The following is a 20567-nucleotide window of genomic DNA, read 5'->3' as shown; positions in this document are numbered from 1 at the left end:
TATCAGTGTTTGTCAAAGGTTTCATTTAATGACTTTTTTAAATATTTCTATGATTTTTTTCCCTTTCAATTTTGTAACATAGGAAATTAAAACAGATTATCATATATGTTTAGAAGTTATTTCTCTAGACTTTTTAAAATTTGAGATGATTTTCTACTGTTTTTGTGAATTTATTACAAAATGTTCAAAATGCCACCATCACTATTCACAGTAAAAATCTAAAAAAAAAAGGTATTAAATAAATTTCTTATTGTATACTGTTTAAATTTGCCCCATAACAATCCTATTTGTGTATAATAATCTAATGTATGTGTTCTTAATTAAGTGAATTTATTTCAAAATTTTGATATTCCACCAACACTAATTTATGGAAATAGTCACAACAATTCTATTTTGAAAATTCACCCTCTGTTTTCTACTAGTATTTGTTCCATAACAATGCTGGATCTTGTTTCAGAGCATGTTAAAGAAACTAGATACTGAAGGTGCTAGGATTCAGGCAGATATTGATGCTGGCAGACGTCTCCAGAAAGATAGAAATGCCCCTGCATTTGTTTCAAAAACAGTGGAGGAATTAGATAGGAAATTAAAAGACACAAATGAAAAAGCAAAACAGAAACATGAGAAATTGAAGGTACGTATGTTATGTAGATGTTAATGGAAGTCTTTAAGAGGATAGGAGATTAGAAATCTGGTTAAGAAGCCTGGTTAGGGGGGAAATAGATAAATCTGACTGTATAAAAAAGAAGATGTGGTATGATTGCCAATGAGACAACTATCCACAAAAGACCAAAATGACACAGACATTAACAACTATAGGTCAGCGTACTGCCTTCAACAATGAGCAAAGCCCATACTGCATAGTCATGTATTTCTTGGATTTTATTAGTTTTCATATCAATTATTGGTCTCGTAGTAATCTCAGAATTAATTTTTGCCCCAAAAACTTAAGAAGTTAGGGCATGTAGAAGGGGAATTTAGTAATAAAAAGAAATGACAAAATTTATGTTCTAAATCTCTATAAGAATTGTCAGAAAAGCCATGATTACAGAACCATTATTCTTGTCTTTAAATTAAAATTCAAAATTTTGACTTTTAGTGCAAATATAGTTAAAAACAGATTGTATAAACAAATAATGATCCTTTAAGTATTGTTGATTACTTCTGACCTCATAAATCATTCCTGTAATTATTATGAATAGAAATTATCAAAGTTGAGAGTTAATTATGGGATTATGAAAATATCATTGAAATATATGATAAATCTCTGCCTACCTGATAGAGGTAACGAAAGTTGGGCATTTGATGAATCCAACCACATGTCGATACATACACCCTTGTTTTGTTTCTGATGCCAAGGATAAAATGTTATTTTTATAACATGAATTTGTTTACTTCTTCATGTAAATGGTTATGATCCACAGATAAACTTCATACTTAATTAGTAACCTTTGCTATCTTTTGTATAGATAAATGAACACTTATTATTGACTAGAAATTGAACAGAAATTCCGGTTGTTTATATTTATGAGAATGTATTTCTGCAAATTCAAGATAATAAGAAATATACATTTAAGAATTGAAAAAGTGAATCGTTTGGATTTTAACTTTAGACCTCTGTAATTAGATCCAAATTGAAAAGAGAGTGTAGGTGTTTATAAGCAAAATATGCTGTTTATTATAAAAGGTAATAAGTCTATTTTTTTCTATCGGAGATGTGAAAAGTTATGATGGAATATAAATTTAACAGATATTTGGATTGTTTATAAACAAACTTATAGATTTCTACAGAATGATCATTTAAAGTATAGATTATAGGTTAGAATTCATCATCAATCTTATTGGTGGTTTTGAGATAGTAAAATCTGAATGATTTTATGTTAACAGACAAGAACCAATATGTTTAAAATCTGAATGATTTTATGTTAACAGACAAGAACCAATATGTTTACATGAAGATTGTGTACAGATTATTAAGGATTTAATGACATATTATTTCTACTGATAAGAATTTTTGATTTCATCTTGGGATTTTATTTTTTACCAATTTGAAAAAAAACTATATTGCAATGTATGTTATCCTTGAAGAACCCAGGCTTATGCTTAAAATAGTTTGATTGAAATTGTGGAAGGTTACTTTTTATGATTATCTAGGGATTTAAATGTGCTTTTGATGTTGTAGCAAAAAGTAAAAGAATGGGAAAACTATGAAAAATCAAAATCAGACTGTCTACAGTTACTGAAGAAAGCTGAAGCTGAACTTGAAAAACCACCTGCAACCTCAGGACAAGAATTAGCAGAGAAAGATCTGCAATCTAAAAGAGTAAGTAGAATATAAGTAAAGATAGGTAGAACATAAGTAAATATGTGGAGAAAAATAAATTTATTGATTTTTGATGTTTTTCATGTATCAGTTGTCTGTAAATATACTTAGATAAACATCAAATGATAATGCACAGCTAGAACATATTTATAGATGTTTATCAAAGATAAGCAATATTTATTTGTGTTGGAAGGGAAGTAACTCTTCTTAACTTTAAAAGTTTTCCAAAAATCTTGTTTACAATTGATAAATAGGTTTTATCACTTGTATTTTGATTAGTTTTTAATGAAGTTCAAAAGACAACTGAATACACTAAAAAAGGTTATTTAGTAACTATGTCTGGTTTTCCAAATGTTTTTCTTAGAATCTGTGTTTCCCAGAAAACAGAAATAGCATCATGAATAAATTAACTTATATTCAACACTATTTTTAGAATATTTTTTGGCAATATTTATTGGGAAATATTTTTGAAACAAGTATTTTACCTTTAATTTTTTAATCCTTGTTTTGCAGGAAATTCAAAGAACATTAGAAAAATTGAAAGGAAGTATAAATGACATGCAAAAGTTAAATGCTGTGTTGGCAGAGGGCGCTAGTCGTGAGAGGAAAGGACCATTAAAAGTGGAGATCTCTGAAATAGACAAAAGACTTGACAATGTTTCCACCAGACTTAATGCTAAGTTGGCAGATCTGGAAGCAACTATCGCCAAATGGACAGAATATTACAAAAGACTTAATAACTTCTGTGAATGGTTAAACACCAAAGAGTCAAATCTTAATGACGTGTTTGAAAACAAATCAGCCCAACCTGAAGAACAGCTGGACAAAGCAAATGTAAGCTATTATCAATATCTGAATAATTTTTGCTTATATCACAGTGTTGTACTGACTGAAGAACAGAGCAGAAGTTTCATATCTTGCAACACAATGTTTAATTTTTTTTAGTTTAATTTTTGAATTTGCAATTTGAATGTATTGAAATACTGAAGTTTAAAAATACCATTATCTATAACATATCCTCCTGTTTTATTTTGATGATTTCTTGGAATGTTATCAGATACTTTTGTCATTTTTTGTCTTTTCTTTTATTTATGACACAACAAGTTGCAGCACAATGTTTATAATTTGTAGGCTTTTTGTTTATGTGTGTAGAATTTGTAAGATTCTCAAAAATAAATGAATAAGTTGAGATACAATAAATTTGCATATCTTCATGATTGTTCATGATTGGTTCAATTTTGCCTTTTAAATTGCCTATTAAAAGTAATTCTTTGATAATCTTTTTTAAATAAAGTCACATTTTAATAATTTGCTTTTCAGGATATTTCCAGAGAAGTATATGAAAACAGGGTAACCTTAGATAATTTGGAAAAAGATGCGAGGGGCTTGTCTCAAAACTTTAGATCAAGGGAGACATCAGCTCTCAAAACAAAACTAGCCAGCGTCAGACGTCAGTGGGAGAACTTATGTTCTAGAGCTAAGGATAGAAGTTCTGCTCTGACAGGAAGTGTTGCTCACTGGCAGATGTACCAGAACTTGTCCCAGCAACTGTTGCCATGGATGGAGAAAGCTCAAAGATACTGTGCTACTGAACTTCCTAAATGTTCCTCGTTGGAGGAAGCCAAGGACTTGTATAATCTTCACCAGGTGAGCAATAATGGGGATTTTATTGAATGATTATAATGCAAACAGAAAATAAAATTCAAATGTCATTTTGAAAGATATTAGAGCACAAAAAGAGTGAGTGAAATATAAAATTCTCAACCTGTCTGCTGTGAATTCACAGTTAAGTGTATAGTTTAAACAAATTGATAGAAAGCAAGCTAGAGAAAAGTTCATGAATTTTATGGAAATGGAAGAAAATAGTTATGGTAATTTCTATGAGGATAATTTTCTGGTTTGGTATATTATATTCATCTGAATGACTTGCAAATATGTTACAAAAGAAGTTATATACTTTAAAGCATGCTCATAAGTAATTATCAGTTATCTTGCAGTAGGTTTAATTTCCTCATAAATGATAAAAAATTTTGTTTCAGTCTTTTGTAAAAGAATGTGAAGAACAGCTCCCAATCTTTGAGAAACTTAACACAGAAGCAGGATACCTGATGGACCAACCCAATGTTCCCCGTGAAATAGAGGACCTACAGAGAAGATGGAATGACATCATCAGTTCTTCAGAAGACCGTAGTCACAAGGCAGAGAAGATGTATGGTGCTTGGGCGGCCTATGATCAAGAGATCAGCAACTTTGATGAGGTTCTGGACAAATTAAGTGGACGACTTGCTGAAGAACCCAATTTACATTCAACTGATGTTCAAGTTCTTGAACATGAACTTGCTATCGGAAAGGTATGTTTCAAATTAAAAATATTCAGCTTGTTTAAGGTAAAATCATCATATATATAAGTTATTGAAAAGAAAAAAAAAACAGTAGACAAAAGCATTAAGAAAGCATAAAACAATAAAACCCAACTCTTATATCAGGGCATTTAATGAAATTGTCCTTTGTTTACCTAATTTAGGCAAACAACACCTGTCTAATGTGAACAAACTCTCCAGTCAAAAATGATTTCAACAGGTTTCACCATGACTAATAGAATGCATATCTTTTAACTATATTTAAAAAAAAAAAACTAATGATATTTATTGATTTTAACAAAAATAGACTAGGAGTGAAAACAAAATGAGGAATAGTACAAAATTATATGATTGCTTTTGTAGACTTTACAAGAGGAGATTAAAAGTCATCAACCACATCTTAGAGCTTTAGAAAAGCAGTTTGAGCAAGTCAAAAAGCATGCCTCACCAGAAGGCGTGCAAGCTCTTCAATCCAAGATGGATGCCGTTAAAATGGCATATAATAAGACATCTGAGGATGCTGCTGAGAGACAGAACATGGTTGGCGCTGCCGTCAGACACCGACAAGATTTCTACGGACAGTTGCAAGACTTTGAGAAATGGTTGAAGAAATCCCAACGTAAACTTGATACTGGAAATGAAATTTATGCAGATGAAGTACCTGATCTTCAGGCTAAACTCAAGGTAAGGGTTAAAAGTTTGGAGGGAAAATTTCAATGACTGATTTGCATTAATGTGGTAATCAAAATAATTCAGTTTTTACTACATCTCCATAAAGGTCTTAGGATCCAGTATAATAGCAAACACAAACTGATTAGCTTTAATGCAGAAAAAATATACCAGATAGGAGAATATATAAAAATATGAAGATGTAGTATAAATTATACTGTATAATTGCCATGGAGACATATCTGCACCAGAGACCAAATGACATAGATGTTAACTACTATAGGTCACATTACAGCCTTCAAAAATGAGCAAAATCCACACCTCATAGTCAGCTAGCATGTTTTTCTGAAATCTATTACCTTTTAAGCTGGCTCATTATTGAATATCTATTTCAGTATGATAGTCTAGTAGAAGACAGGGTATTTTCATATCTCATTGACATATTACTGTCCTCAAATTGCCTTAAATATCTACTGCTTGACATGAACAAACAATCAATTTTCTTGATAAAAGAAAATTTGTAATTTTAGTCATTGAAAAGAACTGCTATGATAGATATAGATTTATATTGATTTGCAGTAATGCATTTCTGCTCTTTGCTTCACTTAATGTATTATTATAATTAATGAAAAACTATTTATTTCTTTAGGAATTGAGAGCTGAATGTGAAGGCCATGAACCCATGTTTAATGCCTTAACTCAGGAATTTAAAGACCTCATTCAAAACTGTAGTGAGGAAGAAGCAGCCATGTTAAGAGATAGATTTGATCGTATGATGGCTGGCTATTCCAAAGTCGAGGACTTAATCAAAAATAGAGAGGATTTATGTGAACAATGGGTGAACTATTCCGGTGACCAAAAAGACGTCCAGGCTAAGTTAAAATCTCTTCAACAGAAACTGCAGCAACCCGACATCAGTGAAGAGGAGGTAAATAAAATAAACAAAGAGGTGGAAGCTCTACGTAAGAGTATGGCTCCCTGGAATCGTAAGAAAGATCAACTGGATGATTTAATGGGCACGGCACAACTTGTCATTAAAGACAGAGCTACTCAAAGGACATTGCACTTTGGTACAGAGCTTCAGGCTCTTGAAAACATGTGTGATTCCGTGTCTACCAATGCTTCACAGAAACAAGGACATTTGAGTGAATTGCATCAACTGTGGGATGAGTTTGACAACAAGAAGGGTAATCTACTCGGTAAATTACAGACATTGGGAGATAAGATACAAAATAGTACAGTGGACTCCTCATCATTACAGGGCATCAAAGAACTTGTCAATGAAATAGAGGTAAATTTATTATTTTAATATCTAATGTTAAATTTGTGTACACTTTAAATTTGTTGTTTAATTAGTATAGCAGAACGTGAAACTGTAATGGGGGTCTTGATGGAATTCTCATCCTTTCTTGTGTTTTGAACATAGAAATAATTCACACCTTAATAGTATAAAAGAGGGACGAAAGATACCAAAGGGACAGTCAAACTCATAAATCTAAAACAAACTGACAACGCCATGGCTAAAAATGAAAAAGACAAACAGAAAAACAATAGTACACATGACACAACATAGAAAACTAAAGAATAAACAACACGAACCCCACCAAAAACTAGGGGTGATCTCAGGTGCTCCGGAAGGGTAAGCAGATCCTGCTCCACATGCGGCACCCGTCGTGTTGCTTATGTGATAACAAATCCGGTAAATAGTCTAATTCGGTAGGTCACATTCAGGAAAGGGAAGGGGATTGTATTTACGATGTAAGGAACATATCCGATATCATTTGTGATACGGTTATTCCATAACGGTCAACCAACTCGTGATGGCGTCTGTAAAATTTACGAAGGGATGATTTCAACTTCACCATTTGGAACTCTTGGTTTAATAGCTTCCTTGTGAGCAGCAACCCTCTATCAAGAAAATCATGATAGGAAATGCAAGCACGGGAATATCGTATCAATTGGGAGATATATACCCCGTATGCAGGTGCTGCTGGAATATAAACTTCTCAGAGTTTAAAATTTTAAAGTTGGTGACATGACTTGTTTGTTATTTAATGTTAAATTTGTTAATTCATTTATGAAGTAATATAACTGAAGAGGATTTACAATGGTTTTTCATGTTTTTGAAATTGAACTTGATTGTGTTTTAAATATTTCAAACATGAACTGAAAAACTGAAAAATCAGTGATATATTTAACTTATCTCCAGTTGTGGTTACACATCAATGTATTTGTTAATACTTACTCAATTCAAATTTCTTCAGGAGGCCAGAGACGACATGTATGCAATGAACCCAGAATACGAACAACTGAGAGAACTTGGAAGACAGCTACAGCAAGCTGATACAACAAAAGGAGGAACCGCTACTGAATCCCTGCGACAAGTCAATAAGGCATGGGACCATATTCAGGCTCTGTTAGCAGACAAACACCAAACCTACACTGGTGTGGCAAACTTGTGGCAACAGTACAACGACAACAAACAGAATGTTGGACGTGTATTGGATGATGTACAGCCTCAAGTTCAACAGGAAATGGCATTTACTTCCCCTGATGAAGTTAAAAAGGCATTGGATCAGCACAAGGTACATAATATATTTGTTTATTGCATGGCCTGATTGCTTTCTGAAATAAAAAGTTTTTACTCTTATTAGATTATAAATATAAAAATACGGAGTGAGACAACAATGATTCCAAATGATGTAAATTTAAGCATCTCTGGGTCATCTTACAGCCTTTAACAATGAGCCGTAAAGTCAGCTTAATATTGCACTTATATGTCACAATTTTAATTTGAGAAGTGATTTCTTTGAAATTAGTTTTTCTAAATTGATAATTTTATAACCAATTTTTTTGTTGCATATTCTTATCTTTGAAATGAAAATATTATTGACAATATTTTTTTAAATTAATAACTGTAATAGATATTCTCTTAACTAAAAGTTGAACATGAGTAGCTGGCTTTTTGACATATAAAATTTCCACATACAAAATGATAATTATTTTTTTTACAGAATGCTGAGTTTGAGTTACATGCCAACCAATCACAACTTGACCAGATGAACAACAAAGGATTACAGTTGTTAGAAGAACTGAAAAACTGTCCAAACTTTGATGTGTCTGTCCTTGAACGTGACCTAGATGAAGTCAACCATAAGTGGGAGACATCAAATTCAGTAAGTTTTAAAAATCCAGTTATGAGGGGGGATAGGACCTTTATCGGGACTCCGGGATCGCGTGTTTTTAAGCTTGGGATTTCGGGATTGACCCTTTCGGGATCCGGGAATTCTTTTTTTCTGATTTCGGGATGTCGGGATTTACTTTATTTAAATTCGGGACCTCGGGATTTCGTGTTTTTAAGCCCGGGATTTCGGGATCAGGACCCCTCCTATCCCCCCTCAGTTATGAACTTTGATTGCTGTTCTTCATCTTGAATTACTTTAATTCACTTTAAACATTGAATTTAAAATAAATTGGTTTTATATTGATATCGTCTAGCATTTTAAAATGTAAACAGTTTGACTTTCTTTTAAATGCTCAAAGGAGCTTTTGAAGTCGTAGTTAAAGTTCCATAGAGACATAAGTTTTCATTGTTTCAGGAAAATTTGCAGTGAGAATTTTGATTATAATTGAATATATGTTTTTGCTTTCACAAAACAATAAGATCAATGTTTGTTGAAAAGATTTGCAATTTTTACTTTAATTAGGAAATTGAACAACATAAAGAGAACCTAGAAGCTCAACTGATCTGTTGGGACCAGGTCAATTCTGGCAAAGAGGAAATAGAATCCTGGATGAATACTATGAATACTAAACTGGCTGACAGTCTGACACATTTTGATGATGCTGTTAGTGTGGAATCCTGTCTTATGAAATATAAGGTAAATATGATTGAATTTTAAGATACAGTGACAAAAAGTTTCTGATCTTAAAACTTGATATTTTGGGTCAATGTTAATGTTTTGATTGTTAATGTTTTGAATTGTTTTATGCTTTAATGTAGAAGAATATACTTTCCTTGTTAAAGGAAATCAAAGCCCAAATAGCTGTATTTCTTAAAAGAATAACTAATTCTGCAATTTCCTTTTTAAAAATATTTATTATATTGATTCAAAACTTCATGGTATTGAACAGGAATGATTTGACACAGCTTCATTGCATGTATGAGTAAATAAGAACATCAGTCGTCCTTGAAAATGCCTTTGAACAATTTCATCACAGAAATCTTATGATAATTTGTTTTGTAGGAGGAGGCTCCATACTATGCTGATGTGATCAGTGAAGTTCAGCAGAAAATAGCAGACTTACAGGAACTGAACAAAGGGAGACCAATCCCTGAATTATCAAATTCCCAGGATGAAATACAAGAGAAATTTGACAAATCTTCTACCATGGCTAATCAGTTAGAGGCCATCATGGCTAACTTCTCTGACGAGAGGACAAATCTACAGAGAGCTATTGAACAAGAAACTGATGCTATAAATAGAATCAAAGATAAATTGGCCAAATGTGACGATGTCTCTGGATCGGATGAAGATCTGGTCAGACGACTTCAAACTACCAAGGTGAGTGATTGTTCATTATTGCTGCCTTCTTTGTTACCATGGAAATAGTGAAAAGGTATGTTTCTGAAAATGTTTTTGAAGATTATAGGCTATGATCTATTTTTCCACTCTCTTCATATTTTAATTGGGATGTATGTTAAATGCATTTGAAATGTAAATAAGGTGTGTTATTATGCATACGAATAAACTCATCATAGGTACCAGGATTAGATATTGTATTGGAGACACCCATTTGTTTACAAAAGACTCATAAGTGATGCTTGTATCAAAAAAGTGAGTTAAAAATACCAAATAAAGCCTGTAGTCAATGAGTCCCAAAATTCAAAAAGGTTTTGCAAAATATGACAAATTTTACATTTTTGATTACAGGAACTTCAAAAAGAACTTGAAGAACATGAAAAAAATATTAAAGCCTTACAAGACAAGACAGCTGCTCTACAGAATAAATACCCATCTGCTGAGACAAGTAACCTTGCCAAGGATGCTGTTGTCCTTGGCAAGAAGTTTGACACTGTTGTCAACCGTGGAGATAAGATTGCTGACACACTTGAGAGCACTCTAGAACAGCATTGTCAAGATGCACAACTTCAGGAACAGAGATGGCTTAATGCAGCTAAAGAGAAGCTGGCCTGGTGTGGAGACATCTCTGGCGATAGATACAGTGTAGAGGGAAAACTAGCCACTATCAAGGTAGGCTAACTAGATTTTATGCTTGTCATTTATGATCTCTACAGCTTTATATCCGAATAGTCAAGATGAAAGTACTTTCAAATATTTTTTAACTCCGATATCTTATGAAATTATTTTTATTAGAACATTATCTTATATTACTGTAAATTGATGTGTAGTTTTTATTGAACTTATTTTTATTGAACAATTTTGAAAATAGGTAGATGTGATATGACTGAAAATTAATTAAAATATTGTAACACTCATAAAACTTATTGTTACAACAGGACTTGATAGCAGGTTTGAAAGATGGAGAACAAAAGAAAAATCTAGCAGCTAATAAGTTAGACTCTCTAAAGGCTGTCTTACCCAGAGAGAGACAAGCTGAATTAGAGAGACAGAGGAAACAAGCTGACAAAGAATTCCAAGACTTAGTCAAACAACTACAGCAAACACAGTAAGTTATTGATGAGATTTTTGTAGGTTTTAGTATTGATAACTGTTGGTGAAAAAGCTATTTCTTAAAATCCTATGAAGGTTGAAACTTGAATGCAAAAATTAGTAACAACATACCATATTTTGAAATTGTGAAGTAGAAAGAATTTTGCTGGGGAGTTTTACCCACATAGTTTTAGATGGTAACTGATTCCAATCACTTCTCAGAATTTTCATTTTTTTTTTTTTTTACCTAATAATTTGTTTTATTGTATATTGATGCGATGCAGAGAATGAGAAATGAATTGTGTCCAATTATTTTTTTTTAAATGCATGTCAAATTCACAGACCGAATTGATTTTGACTATATCTGTATCTGTATATTTTTTAGGAACAAATTGGAAGGATCTGTTGATCAGTGGATGGAGTATGACAATAAATATGAAGGACTTTCTCAATGGATCAAAGATATGGAAGGCAAAGTCAGAAATGAAGGCAATCTTAAATCTGATCTTCCAGGCAAAACTCAACAGGCTGAACACTTCAGTGTATGTATATAAGTCTGAATATTGTTTAACAAGTGTCCTATGGTGACTGAAAATATGCTGGTAATGATAAAATGCAACTTGATTGTAGTTTTACGGAATCTTTTGATAACAGTGGCCTGAAATAATTAAAGATGATTGACTTTCAAATCTAAAGGCTCTACTGATAACTTTCTTATAGATTTTGTTTATTTGAAAAAAGCAATATAAAAAGTTTATTAGAAGGTACCAAGCAAGGTAAAAAAAGTCAGGTCCAAGACCTTTGACCATTAAAAAATGTTGGACACATGCAATTAAACTAACAGGAACACTCATTGTACTGGTATTTCATTTGTTTTACACCATTTTAACAAAATTCTTGCTTATATATATTTTAGGACTTGAATGAAGACATACAGAGACACAGACCCCAATTTGAAGCGTTACGTAACGAGGCCTCTGAGATTTCCAACACCACAGGTGATGGAAGAACTGCTACATATGCTACACAGCTCTTGTCCAGATATGAAACACTGGCCAATAATGTCAATGTAAGTATAGGTATTATAAAAATCCAGATGCGATTTTTGACAGGGGTTGTAATTCTCAATAATTAGATATTACCAATGATTACTTCAAATAAATGTAATCTTGAAAAACATTTTCTGTCAAAGGTTTCACGCTCTACTACTCCTGGATCTGTCCATGTAAGCGTTTACACTATGAGAGAATTTGAGCACCTATAGCATGTACTACAAACCAGAAACCTATTTAAAGTTGAACTCTATTCTTTAATAGTTATTTAACCTGTGTTGCATTACTTTACTTTAAATCTATTTTCTTATAACTTTTGTACAATTTTTACTTTCATTTCTAGGAACAATGTGAACGTTGTGATCAGAATGCAGAACAACACCAAGACTACCTGAACAAACATAAACACTGTACAGACTGGTTAGAAGGAGCACTACAACAGTTAGAAGACTGTAGTGATCTGGCTGACGACCAAGACAGTCTACAGGCTAAACTACAAAATGTTGAGGTGGGTTTACTTTAGTATCAATTTTCCATTGATAGTGGGTCCCATTGGGGTCTAAGTGTGATGCGGGATTGACGATTTTTTGTAAGCGTGACACATGAAAGTCAAATTATTGTGCCGTGAAAACGGGAAATGAAGTCTAGCGGGACACGGGAAATTACAAAAAAATTATAATTGCTTACATATATAGTGTAAGCGGGATAAGGGAATCTGACAAAACAGTAAGCGGGATCCGGGATCAGAACCCCCCAATGAGACCCCCTTGATAGTTATAAATTGGACAACTTACTTCAGAGTTTGATTGCATCCTCAAATTTCATTAATGAATAAGAAATAGAAAAAGCAATTTCAAGAAATTTGTATTATGTTGATCAGAGAAAGAAAGCAGGTTTTTTATTCTTTCCATTTCATTTATTTTAAAATTTGTGTTACCTCAAGTTTATTTAGAAATTCACCTTTGATAATTAAAATATTTTGCTCCTGATGAATTAATTTTGTTATGGAGAAATATACTTTTACCTGTTGTCATAAATAACGATTCACGAAATAATGAAATCAATTCATTTTGTAGGACATATTAGCAGACAAAGAAGAAGGTCTTGCTAAGTTTAACGCTGCCTTGGAAGCTGGTGAAAAACTCTATCCAAATACCTCAAATACTGGAAGAGAAGCAGTCCGCAAGGATCTGAGGGCTCTTCGTGAGAAATGGGAATCGTTCAACGACAAACTCAATGACACTCAGCGCTCGCTGGAGAGTAGCCGCATGCAGTGGACTACATTTGATGATAATTATGACCAGCTGTTGAACTGGGTTTCTGACATGGACAACCAAGTCCAGCAAGATGAAGAATTACGGAACACTTTACAAGAAAAGAAAGCCATGCTTCAGCATTACAGGGTATTGTTAAACTTTGTGATAGCATCATAACACACAGCTGATTGTTGTATTAATTCATTTTGCAGTAGCTAACACTTTTAATTACTGTAATAATAAAATAAGAAATGACAAATTTGTGCATGATAGCAAACATAATAATACATTGTGAGTGATTTGTTTAAACAAACTATTTTTTAATGCTGATTGAAACAATGATTTTAACTGTGTGATAATTGTGTTTATAATTCTGTATAAACTTTATTTTAATGCTGAATAAAACTTTTAATTTAATGTTATTTGAAAATGATAATGCAAAAACTCTTAATGCTTTTAACAAATTTATTCAAAATGTTTAAAATGCTAACTTTTTTTAACAAATTAATTTTTAAATTTTTAATTTTTAATGCTAAATTTATTAAATATTGAAATTGCTACTGTTTAAAACTCACCACTTGGCACAGTATAAGACACAGAGTGAAGTTAATGCTGTTCGTCAAAGAGGCTATTTGCCACATAAAAGTATTAAAACTGATAGAAATAAATCGGGCTTCGAACCATACTTCAAGAAAAAATTTAATATAAAAACATATTAAAGGTATCATGATCAAGAAAGAGTTTTTTTTTTACTAAGCACTTTTTAAAAAAACAACTTGAATAAATTAATAAATGTCAATACACAGGCAAAATTAACAAAAGAGAAAAAAATATATATCCTGTTCTAAAGAAGATATTTTATTACCACACAAAATAATTTAGAATTTACAAAAAGTGAAATTTCAAAATAATGGTAAATTGTATTTTTTTTTAACTTTTAAGTGTTGATGTTTGATTTCTATATTTAGCTACTGTAAAGTGTTGATTTATGACAAGTGTTTTTTTGTTTGTGTGATGTGATGTTAAAACAAGAGTTTAATTTTAATCATGTAATGCTGGGATCTGGATGAAGAGTTTTTGCTTTAACATTTGCTGCTTCTAAAAGTGTCATATATTTGGTTTGATAAACTGAATATATGACATAGAAAGCTAATTTGTAAATTGTTAAATCAAAAACTCTTTTGTGTTAATTTGGAGTGATTGTTGATATGATTTTGTGAAGAAATATTGCATAGTTAATTAATACACTATTTTGTAAAATTATGATATACTAGAGTTGTTTAAAATTTTACTATCAGAAAAGAGATGTTTAAAATTTTACTTTCAGAAATTCCTGAATGACAAGTGCCAAGGAATTGTTGAAAAAGAATAATATCACCCTAATGGGGTGGGTTGAAAAAAAACAAATCTTGGTAATCAGGAGGGGTTTTGATGAAGTTTGAGATCATTTACATTGATGTTATCAAATGTGGATAAATTATTTATTAATTTTTTATTGTAATTCAGACTCGTTGCCAGGACATATTATCCCATCAGACAATGATAGACAGTGTTGGAGATAAAGGAGCTAAACTCTCCTCTCAGCAAGCCAAGGGCAAACTGAAGAAACTGAATGATGAATACAGGGCACTTTGTATGGCTGCACAGGTAAGCAAGTCACTTAAAAAACAATAATCAAATTGAATAGACACTGAAGAAAATTTAGGGATTTAGGGTCTCTTGGAAAAAAAGGGGGGGGGGGGGGGAATTCTATATACCTTTTTTGGTAGTGGTGAGCAGCTAGGACATAAAGTACTATGTTTTGAATAAATAACAAACAAAAAATGCCCTATCATATATTTTTGACCAAAAAAAATACCAATTGATTTCATGCTTTCACTATTTTCTAGATTTGACAAATAACTGATGCATTTAATACAGCCTCAATGGACATCTGATTAGTGTCAGATTCTTAGGATTCACTTAGCATCTTGTCATACATATCATCTGAAAATTTTGACTATTTAGCGGCTCATTTCTACAATACATTACATAAAATGTACATACAACCATAAAGTACCCATGACCCATCTAAAAAATGGGAACATCCCTACCTATCCTTTCACATTAGTTCTAATGCAATGGTTCAAACAATAAGCATTCTAAATAACTTATGTGAATTATTTATTTTTAGAATCAAGTTAAAACTGCTGAGGAACATGTTGACCAGCATCAACTTTATCATGATGCTCATCAGCAGTGCCGTGATTGGATGACCTCGACTAAAGATAAACTCACTGTGTGTGCTGAGGTCACTGGAGATAAACAAGCATTGAATAACAGACTTGACAGAGTCCAGGTACGCAATTTAATTCTGTTTTTTTTTTATAGAGAAAAATGTACTTTAGTTCAAAGTGTTAGGTTATGTTATAAATTTATAAGTCATGGATGAGGGTGAAAATTATTGCTGTGATTGATTTGATAGTCTTAGCTCTCTGAAAAAGTTTAGTTTGATTTTGAATTTATTAGTAGCTGGGAGCATTACAAAGTAAAAGAGCAGTAGTCAACTCATGAGACAAGAGGTTAACGATATATTCCATGTGTATTGCTGGTTAAAAGACATTGTAGATCATAAGACAAATTTTTTATAAATCTTTTATCAGTATTACAATGTTTGGTAAACTTGTTACTTAAACTTAAAATTGACCTGTTTCATGATTATATGTAAGGAATTTGAAGTATTTTAAAAGTTTGCTTTTGCTATACAATTACAAAATACTTACAGGACCTGATGACCTCTTTGAGAGATGGAGAAAAGAAAGTGAAAGCAACTCATGTTCAGGGAGAGAAAACATTACCACAGACAGCCAGACAAGGACAGGCTCACATCAATGGTGAACTGGAGTCTGTGACACAAGATTATGAGACACTAGCCACCAGACTGGGAGAGACACAACAAAACTTGACTCACTCTATCCAAGCTTTACAGGCTTATGATGGTTCATGTGAGTCCCTGAACAGATGGTTGAGAGATGTCGAGGCTCAGATTAAAGACCTTGAACTGAAATCAACACTACCTGAAAAACAAGCTCAGGTTGAAAAATACAAAGTAAGTTGTCTTTTTGTTTACTTCATTCTATCAGCATCTATTAATTTAAGATTCTAAAGGTTCACATTATGTTTTGTTCATTTAGGATTACATTTTAAACTGTTCATGTGTTCACTGATTTTTTGCAAGTGGTCACTTATATTTTACTTTTATCAACTTTTTTCATGTAAAAGGGGCATTAGCTGTCATATTCATTTGACAATTTGTTAGAGCTACTTCTTACATATAATCCCTGTTTTAACATAAGTCAAAGACGTAACTTGATATGTTTGTTTTCAGGCCTTGCAGAATGATGTTCACACAAGACAAGGTCAGTTTGACGATTTGAAGAACATGGCATCCCAGGTTCAGGGTTCAGATTCCCGACTGATCAGTCTCAGTTCACAACTGTCCACCAGATACCAGACAGCCAAGACCAATCTTAATGTAAGTATCTGCAAATATTGCTTCTGTTTGAAACTTCTTATTGTATGAACTTGAACCATTTTGGATAGATTTTCAGATACACTTTATTTTTAGTTTGTTTTAAAGTTTGTTTGTACTGTATGTGGAAAAATGACTATCAAACATAGTTTGTAAGAATTTGAGCAATTTTTGGTAAAGATTTAAAGATTAACTTAATTTTTGGTTTGTTGTGGAGTTGGTTTGCACTGTAAGGAATAAACAAAAATCTAACATAGTTTGCATGATTTGAATGCATATAAGAGTAAATTGATTCACCATTTCAGTAATTAAAATACACGACAGTTATCTCTTATTTTAGGATACATTTTATGATACATAATAGATCATAATAATCAAAATATTCATCTGTCCTTTGTAGGATTTAATTGGCAAGCTACGTAACCATGCACTAGAACATGAGACTTACCAAGAGAACTTCGGTGAATGTTCTGAATGGTTAGGAACCTTACTACAGAGACTACAGGTCTGTGCTGATATGGCTGGTGACAAACATGATGTGGAGGACAGACTCTCTAAGCTACAGGTAATGTTTCTTCTGTATTATCCTCCTTTGATGAGAGCACCCATTGGGGATAATATATGCAAAATTAAAATCTTTAATCATTGAGACAATATTAGAAAGTGAGAAACTGGTCATGCTAGTGTTCTGAATTATATATTGACACGAATAATGCTTTTAACTTTTGTCTGTGTAGCTGTATTTTCAAGTTATTTAAGTTTATTAAAAAGTGCAAGAGTTTCTAATATACAGTATGCATTTTGTTTCCATGTCTCTTTTATCTTGTTTTTGATATTTAAAATTTAAAAATTTACTTTAAAATTAATAGACTCAAAATTAGGAATAGGAGTGACTTATTATAGAAGTTACCTCAATTGATAGTTAGAGCTTCAAAATTGAAAATAAACAAAATATAAGTCTGTATTTGTTATTTATTTTAGGAACTTGTGGCTGAAAAGGACCAAGGAGCTACCAGAATACATTACACTGTAGAATGTGGTGAGAAACTGTATCCCAGCACAGCCTCAGAGGGACGTGATATCATCCGTCAGGAACTGAGAGGTCTCCGGGAACACTGGGAACAGGGTTGTGATGTGTTGTCAGAAACCCAACGTAAACTTGACACTACCTTATTACAATGGTCTTCTTATGATGAAAACTTTGAACAGTTCCAGAAATGGCTTCTCGATACTGAAATCAAACTGAGAGAGGATACTGACTTGAAAGCTACCCTGCCAGATAAAAAGGCTCAGTTACAAAATCACAGGGTAAATTGATAGATATCAGCTTTTAGTAAAAGTTACATGATAATACAGTATTTTTCAAATTAAAGATCACATTACCAGCAATAAAGGTAGTTGAAAGAGATCTATATAATACCTATGAATACATGGAAATAAAAATTCACATGATAAGAAGTCATTCATAAAAAAATTGTAAAATTGTAAAAATCTTGAAAAAATTTGGCAAATGTAGTTTATTCAAATAGTTAGAAAGAATATTTTATTGATAAAAAAATTCATAATACAATATTTACCTTATATCAAAACTTAGCAAGAGTTTCATTATAATAGAATATAATATTTTTATCTATATTTCATTTGCCTTTTAGGTGTTGCATCAAGATATTGTATCTAGACAACATGTGATGGACAATTTACTGGACAAGGCTAGAAACTTATCACAGTCCACACCCTCTGCTAAAGTGGCTAAATTTGTTGGAGAATTGCAGACCAAATACGAGAAATTATGTGATACATCTAAACAGATGTTAGACAAACTAGAGGCTTCACAGAAAGACCATCAACAATACCAAGATATGTATCAGGACTGTCAGGACTGGCTCAACTCCTCACGAGAGAAAGTCGAACTATGTGCTGATACGTCTGGTGATAAGATGTCACTGCAGAATAAACTAGAAAGAGTCAAGGTACAACTTAGGAGAAAAATTTGTAAAATTGATAATTCACTTGTTTTCCAATTTTATCAAAACTGTCATATTTGTAATGTAGGTGTTATTTTTTTCCACAGTAAAATAGTGTTTACACAAGGGTAAACTTTATCAAAATTTTTTTTTTTCAATTTCACAAGGTAGATTTATTCATAATGCTGCTTACTTATGTTATAAAAGCTATGAAAAGAAATCATTGCCATTAAAAAAATGTTTTTGCTTTAAGGTGGTACCTAACACTACAGGGAGATAACTCTGTAAAATCAGCTTAACGTTTTAATTACTTTGTGTTGTTAAGGGAATATTAAGCTGCTCAATGATCAAAATTAGTGTTTGTCAAATTGCTATATAACCAGTGTAATATTTCTGACAAAATGGTTGGTTAAAATTTTATGAAATTTTGTATATTTTTGTCAAAGGGTCAAAGTAAATACTTTGTCAAAATTTTATGAAAATTAAACGAGCGAAATTAATTTTAGTGAAAGTGTTGGGTACCACCTTAAGTTAAGATTTAAGACTTAATAGATGTAGAAGATCAATTATTTAATATAGTTATGTTCAGAAAATTAATGGATTATCATTTTCATGAGGTTAATGTTATGGGGCATGTTAAATTTTCAAACACCTTTTTAATTTAATCTCTTTCATAAACAGGAGTGTGCAGAGAAGGTTGGAGATGGAGAAAAGAAATTGAAAGCTACAAAAGAACTTTGTGAAAAGACTACCAAAAATTCATCCCAACGTGGACGTGAAGTATTACGACGTGATATTGACCACCTCCAGTCTGAATGGGAGGATTATCTGGCCCGTATACAACAGACAGAGGAAGACCTACAAACTGCAATGGTACAATGGGGAGACTTTGAGTCCAAGTTCTCTGTATGTTCCTCTTGGCTTAAAGATATGGAACAACAAGTCAAGAATTATGAATTGAAGTCCACACTGAAAGAGAAACAAACCCAAGTGGAAAGATTCAAGGTAAGTTAAAATTAGATTTTTGTTATGCCTTGTCAACAATAGTAAAGTGGTTTAAATTTTCTTGGTTCTGCATCCATACTTTTGTCTATTTGTTTGTCTCATATCAGGTTGAAGTTTTGTTGGAATGTAGTTTAACATGAAGTTATGTTTACATCAACTTTTTACTCAAGAACATTTGATCTTTATAATGTGCTTTATGAATATCTACCAAATTTGTTTTTTACCATGATTTTATGATTGACTGAAAAGTTAAATCTGATAGTGAGAAAGGGCATTGTGTCCATTGCACACATATTGCTATTTTAGTTGACTATGATGCATAAAGAAGATTTTAAAAAAGAAACAATAATATTTTCACTCATGTATTTAGATTATTGGGTACCTCACTTTATTAAAACTCTTAAGACCATGTGTCTAGGGTATAGGTAACAATAAAAGTTTACCACCATGATTTAAAATGTAATCTGCTATTTTATTTCAGAAACAAAGAGAAGAGATTTTGTCTCACCAGCCAGAGATTGATAGATTTACAGACGATGCCCAGAATCTGATGCACACCAGTGCAGACGCCAGACTGAGTACACAAGTGTCACAACTCACCAACAGATATAGAGGACTACTCTCACAAGTCAAGGTAGGTTGAGTAACATCAAATTTATAAACTCAAAAACTCTGAGATTACTGTAAACCAACTTAATTTCGCGTTTTAACCTTCCTAGACCACTTTGCGGCTATTTAATTTCGCGATTTTC

The 20567-nt window shown here is 32.2% G+C and overlaps 1 protein-coding gene across 1 annotated transcript in view; it reads left to right on the top strand.

Annotated features, from left to right (window-relative positions):
* Positions 1–20567, top strand: part of LOC139516150 (nesprin-1-like) — a 246966-nt gene that overhangs the window by 59772 nt on the left and 166627 nt on the right. The window contains exons 24-49 of the mRNA XM_071306037.1: positions 458–634; positions 2183–2323; positions 2837–3157; positions 3644–3970; positions 4363–4674; positions 5047–5367; positions 6002–6643; positions 7617–7937; positions 8367–8528; positions 9060–9233; positions 9600–9917; positions 10287–10607; positions 10874–11043; positions 11413–11569; positions 11944–12096; positions 12423–12587; positions 13156–13482; positions 14842–14982; positions 15509–15673; positions 16100–16423; positions 16703–16849; positions 17247–17411; positions 17828–18154; positions 18499–18816; positions 19492–19815; positions 20297–20449. Of these exons, the coding sequence (XP_071162138.1) occupies positions 458–634; positions 2183–2323; positions 2837–3157; positions 3644–3970; positions 4363–4674; positions 5047–5367; positions 6002–6643; positions 7617–7937; positions 8367–8528; positions 9060–9233; positions 9600–9917; positions 10287–10607; positions 10874–11043; positions 11413–11569; positions 11944–12096; positions 12423–12587; positions 13156–13482; positions 14842–14982; positions 15509–15673; positions 16100–16423; positions 16703–16849; positions 17247–17411; positions 17828–18154; positions 18499–18816; positions 19492–19815; positions 20297–20449 (6573 nt within the window). The remainder of the gene's footprint in view (positions 1–457; positions 635–2182; positions 2324–2836; positions 3158–3643; positions 3971–4362; positions 4675–5046; positions 5368–6001; positions 6644–7616; positions 7938–8366; positions 8529–9059; positions 9234–9599; positions 9918–10286; positions 10608–10873; positions 11044–11412; positions 11570–11943; positions 12097–12422; positions 12588–13155; positions 13483–14841; positions 14983–15508; positions 15674–16099; positions 16424–16702; positions 16850–17246; positions 17412–17827; positions 18155–18498; positions 18817–19491; positions 19816–20296; positions 20450–20567) is intronic.

This window comes from Mytilus edulis, chromosome 3, assembly GCF_963676685.1.
Source record: "Mytilus edulis chromosome 3, xbMytEdul2.2, whole genome shotgun sequence".
In the NCBI taxonomy this organism is placed as follows: domain Eukaryota; kingdom Metazoa; phylum Mollusca; class Bivalvia; order Mytilida; family Mytilidae; genus Mytilus; species Mytilus edulis.
This window is presented reverse-complemented; position numbering and strand designations above follow the sequence as displayed.